Source organism: Gavialis gangeticus, unplaced genomic scaffold, assembly GCF_001723915.1.
Source record: "Gavialis gangeticus isolate Ggan-Ray unplaced genomic scaffold, GavGan_comp1, whole genome shotgun sequence".
Classification (NCBI taxonomy): domain Eukaryota; kingdom Metazoa; phylum Chordata; order Crocodylia; family Gavialidae; genus Gavialis; species Gavialis gangeticus.
Genome location: NW_017729024.1, coordinates 140,189,290 through 140,194,819, shown reverse-complemented (window position 1 = coordinate 140,194,819; position 5,530 = coordinate 140,189,290). Strand labels below are relative to the sequence as shown.

Here is a 5,530-nt window from a genome sequence, read left to right as displayed (position 1 = left end):
CATGCCAGAAGCCCCTGCGGGCTTCCGGCTGCGGAGGTGGGGCCAGGCGGGCCTGCTGATGCAGCAGCCTGCTATGGCTTCCCCTGGGTCCTACTGCTGCTGGCTCCTGTCATCTGTAACAGGAGCCAGGGGCAGATAAATATTAAATTTTCTAAATTTTTTAGGAGCCCCGCAGGCCAGACAGTATGGCCTGGAGGGCCAGATCTGGCCCACACGCCTTATTTTGCCCACCCCTGGTGTAAGGGGAGGTTCAGAGCCATTTTGCCCTTGGCATCAGGACAACTAAATAGGCAGGCTCCCACCTATGAAGAACTTTTTAGTTCCAACAAAAGTGTGGCAAGAGAGTCAGGTGGGCAGGCCAACAATTGGACCAGCTTTGAGATGGCCCCTTGTGTCACCCCCCCCATAATTAAATTCTTTCTATGAAAAATTATAGCAAGTTCATAAAATGTTCTTTGTATAGAATTAATTGGGGGGGGTAAAATTCAGGATAGTCTTAGGATTTGAGTAAATATGCTATGCAAAAATCTTTCTTCATGTGCCAGTTTTGAAAGGCAGTACTGGGGTGATTATTCACAGCACATGCTTTTTGGCCTGAGAGTACAGCACCTCCCCCTGTCCACATTGTGATTTCTAATTTGGTTACTGATTAATTTTGAATGAATAACCCAGCTACTGCTATTAATTAGCATTTAAGCTTTAGCAGGAAAGTTGATTGGGGTTTTCATACTGTGCATGTCACATGTTAACTCTTTCTGCCTTCCAGATACCCTGGATTTGGATATAGCACTCACCACTTGAATCAGCACTTTGTGATTTTCTCTCTGAAACTCTAGGAGTCTATATTTTCACAAATACATCTTAGCTCAGGAGGTAGCTAAGAAGTCAGATCTGCAAGCAGCTGGCCCACACTTTCTCTCAAACTGAACTCTTCCACAGAAATATAACGTATTAAATATCTCATATGGACAAATTGGGAAGCGCACCAATATTCAAGTGTTCATGCGTCTGAAAGTAACTGAATTAATATTTAAGGAAACAAAATATTAAAAATGCTTCAGTAAGTTAAATTGAATGACCCAGGCCAGCAGGGGCCAGCCTTTTGGTCAGACATGTCACAAGTTAGCTCCACACCCTCCCCAAGTCCTACTCCAATCCCCCTCCCCTGCCTGATCTGCAGCTGCTTTCTCCTCCAAGCCCTATGCTCCCTGACCAGTCTGTTACTTTGCTATCTGCTCTGCCTCTACTCCCTCCACTGTCTGCTGTCACACACACACCCACACACATCCCTTGTGGCAGCCATGCCACAGGTTGGCCACCCCTGATGTAGGACTGTATAACAGCAAAATCTATGAAGGTTATCAAAAATAAAAGGACAAATCACATTCTCACACCCTCCTCTCACTCATCCACCTCATTCTCCTAGCAGTCCCCCTCCCCATGTCTGATGAGACAAAATGCAGTCATTAGAGCATGCTGGAAGACACTAAATCCAAGTTCCAGATAGTTAAGAAAGAAGGGCTCAAATTCTAGAAGTCAAGGCTATTACAGCAAGAGTGCCTTGCTACCAGTTTTAAACTGTTTTCAACAACCAGTTTCTATACTAAACCACTCATTTAATCTCTTGTTAAGAAAGGAAAGAAAGAGAGAGATAACTCCTTGGCAGAACTCAACTATGTAATATTTTTGTGTCAGAGCTACTTAAAGGAGGTGGCCAACTTGTAGCAACCATGCCACAAGCAGGCTCTGGCAGATGGGGCAGGGGGCAGAAAGAACAGCAGATCAGAGTAGCTCTAGGGGGAGGCTCCGGGGTTAATTTGTGGTATGCCTGCCAAAAAAAGGCTGGCCCTCACCCACCTAGCACTTCAAAACACTGTTGGGGAAAAAAAAAACAAAACACAAAACAAACAATCCACCAATTACTCTATACTCCCTGCTACTGTGTTCACATCACAGCTGGCAACAGAATATATCTCCCTTAAATTTCATCAACTGCACAGACAGTAGGGCTGGAAGGGACCTCACAAGATCATTGGGTCCAGCCCCCTGCCCAAGGGGCAGGAAGTATAAACTTTCTATATAATTTCTGTAGGGGATATGTAACATGACAGAATATTTGCGCTGTATTTTTATCCTTATAGTCCCTCAGTTGCAAGTGCTATGAATGCTCCTATTTAAAACAAGAACTTGATACGGTGAATGACTCACAGGTGTGAGTCTCAACATCTCTTTCATTTGCAGCTTGGATGTCAGCAAGAGCTAAGTACAGCATCACTTTGCAGACAGATAGTTACATTTTTATTACTTGGATTAAAGTAGGTAATTCAATTTGCACTGAAACAAGAATTAAATGTTGGATTAGACTCAAAACGCAGTATGCAATTTTAGTGAGTGAAAGAGCCATACAATGTATCATCTTAAATTTTAAATTCTCTAACAATTCATTTTTACAGCTGTGATAGTTGCACCACTGAAATTTCAAATGTTACCCTACTCTTTTCTGTATAGTTAAAACATGAAGATTGCTCAACCAATTCTTAAATGCAATTAGAACATGATTATGCTTTTTAAGTCAGTGATAGAAGAATACACTTAAAATAACTACACATTCACTGAAAATCTTTAAAGTTGAATGAAAGTAAAAATGTAACAACTCACCAGCATCTTTCATCCATTCACCATAAATTAGTGCAGCTTTTGAGGTAAGATTGCTAAAAGCCATTTTTCACTTGGGTGTAGATTATGACTTCTGAAAGAAAGAGAAAACACACCAAGTGGTGTTTGTCGTTCATGTAAGGAGAGACGAATAAAACATTTGGGGAGGAGAAGATTTCTAAAAGGCAACACTAAAAACGTATTCATAGATGTAGGGTCAGAGGGGACCTGAGCAGATCATCAAGTTCGACACCCTGCCCTGGGCAGGAATGAATAGTGGGCTCATATGACCCCTAGTAAGTTTAAGCTCATATGACCCCAACTACGCAGTTATCAAGCCTCCTTTTAAAGACCCCTAAGGTACGAGTCAGCACCAGTTCCCTTGGAAGCTGGCTCCAGATCCTGGCTGCCCTGACTGAAGTAGTACCTCCTGATGTCTAGCCTGAACCTACTCTCAATCAACTTGTGGCCATTATTCCATGTTACTCCGGGAAGCACCCAGGGGAACAGGGTCTCACCCATTCCCCTCTGGTCCCCCCTGGTAAGTTTATAGACAGCCACCAGATCCCCTCTCAGCCTTCTCTTGTGGAGGCTGAACAGGTTCAGGTCCCTCAGCCTCTCCTTGTAGGGCCTGTCCTGCTGCCCCCGGATCATGCAAGTGGGCCTCCTCTGCACCCTCTCAATGCTACCCACATCCCTCCTGAAGTGCGGCGCCCAGAACTGACCAATGTCGCATGGGGGGGAGGATCACCTCCTTGGACCTGCTCATAATACATTTGTGGATACATGACAAGGGACAATGCAATAGGAAAGGTTTTAGTACACCGAGTCTTAATTACATGCCAGTGAGTGCTAATTTACCACTCTGATGCTAATTTATAGCCGTCAGTAAATTCAACTATATTTAATCTCTACACACCAACCAAGACATGGATACAAAGGTTACAAGGTTTCTCCCTCAAGAAGTGGGTAACACTTATAGGTAAAAGAATAAAAGCAGCAGCTGATCTTATCCACTGTATCATTTAACATTCCCCAGTGGTCTGTGAAAGAGCACAGTGCTGTGATACTTATTGTCATATGGGTTAAGAGAGTTTTTAATTTTTAGGATGGCATAGGTAGAGCAGGGGAGCAGCTAATAATTTTCCATATTTTTCTTAGATGTGCATTTATTACTGATCTGGAAGTTACAGGCTGCTAATTCCAATTTAAATCCCTATTTTTGCTCCAAGACTCCATTCCCACATGCTTACAGAATCAGAATGAAACAGGGAAAGATTTGTATGCATACCTATTATGTGAAAGTGTATTAAATTCAGATTTGAACTCCCTGTGCACATTGGGTATGTTCTACTGGAGAAAGACATTCAGAAAAAGAAAAGGTAAGGGAACAGATATATTTGACTGAGGACTGCTCTTTCTCTCCTTCCTCAATCCAGTATCTTGATTAAGGCCGTCACTTTTCTCTGTTCAATAATCAAGTTCTTCCACATTATTCCCACTGCTAACACATTTGTTTCAATAGCCTGCTTTGATAACTTATCACCTGCTTTTTGACTTTTCACTCCACTTTAGGCTAACTGCTGTTTCCAAAAGCATCGTTTACCTTTACTCTGCCCCATCTCTTACACGATACTTTATAATCCTAGACTGTGTAAATTCACAGTGCTATTTAACATTCAATCAAAATGTTAAAAATGCAGTAACAGTCTTGTTCATTCGTAGTTATGAATTTTAATATTAATATTTTGTGCCTTATAAAAATAATTGATCATCATAAATGTAGATCAGCTCCCTACTGCTCACCCTTCCTTCCCAACCAAAGAGATACACATACAAAGCAGGGGAGTCTCTTACAGAAACCCTAACACAGGGGTGAGCAATTATTTGGGGTGGAGGGCCACTTAAAGAATTTTGGTAAGCTGTTGCTGGTTGGGCCAGCACCTCTGCCCACTCACCAAAACGCCTTCTTAAGTGACCCAGGATCCTCAGGGACAGGCTGTGCTTGGCTGGGGGGCTGCAGGCAGGCAGGGAGCAGTGTCCAGGAAGGAGGAACAGGCAGATGGCGCTGGAGCCAGGATCATGGCCCAGGGCAGAGCCATGATCTGCTCCCTGCACAATGGATCATGACCAGCCAAACCCAGGAAGGAGGCAGAGTGCCTGCCTGTGACCCACCCCTGCTGCTCCTGCCTCAGAAGGCACAAGTGCAGCATGGTTGCAGAGCAGCTCGGGGTGGCCTAATCTGGTCATGATCTGTCGGGTCCACTCCACAGCCCCCCTGTACTGGGGCTGCTTACGCACATACCAGTGTGGGTTTGGGGGCAGGGGCTGGGTCATGGGTATGCACTCCACCTCCTTCCCACATCAGGCCAAATCATGATTCATTGTGCAGAAAGGAGATCACAGCCTGGCTCCAGCACTATGCTGTCACCATCCTGTGATCCTGGTCTTGGCTGCCCATCCCAGTCTCAGATGCCACTCCCTGCCCTATCCCATTCCCCATCCAAGCACACCCTGCCTGTGGGGATCCCAGGCCAATGGTCACGGTGACCCTGACCGTCTGCTCTGTCTAGTGTCCCTGGCAATGTGTGCTGGACCATTTCCAGCAGCAGCAGCAACACTAACAGTGTTAGCCAGAAGGATCTGCCTCTGGGGCTGTCATGGCTCAGGTTGCTCCCTGCTCCTGGGCTGGGTGGGACCAAGGGACCCATCATGAGCCATAAAATCCCTTAGGTGGCACAGGCACAAAGGTGCAGTTGACAGCCCAGAGGTTCAAGGCCACAGTACAGGTATCCACAGCGTGGTCTGTTAAGATTCCAACAAATCTGCGAGTTCTGCTAAATATCTTGTCACAGGGACATGAAAAAAAAAAAAA

General features: G+C 44.9%; 1 protein-coding gene across 2 annotated transcripts in view; it reads right to left on the bottom strand.

Annotated features, from left to right (window-relative positions):
* ELOVL7 (ELOVL fatty acid elongase 7) overlaps nt 1-2,782 on the bottom strand; it is a 25,714-nt gene extending 22,932 nt beyond the window's left edge. The window contains exon 1 of one of the 2 annotated variants that reach the window (XM_019517820.1): nt 2,659-2,782. In XM_019517820.1, coding sequence (XP_019373365.1) covers nt 2,659-2,722 — 64 coding nt within the window. In that variant the 5' untranslated portion in view covers nt 2,723-2,782. The remainder of the gene's footprint in view (nt 1-2,658) is intronic. The other variant, XM_019517821.1, reaches the window with a different exon arrangement.
* Between the last annotated feature and the right edge of the window lie 2,748 nt (nt 2,783-5,530).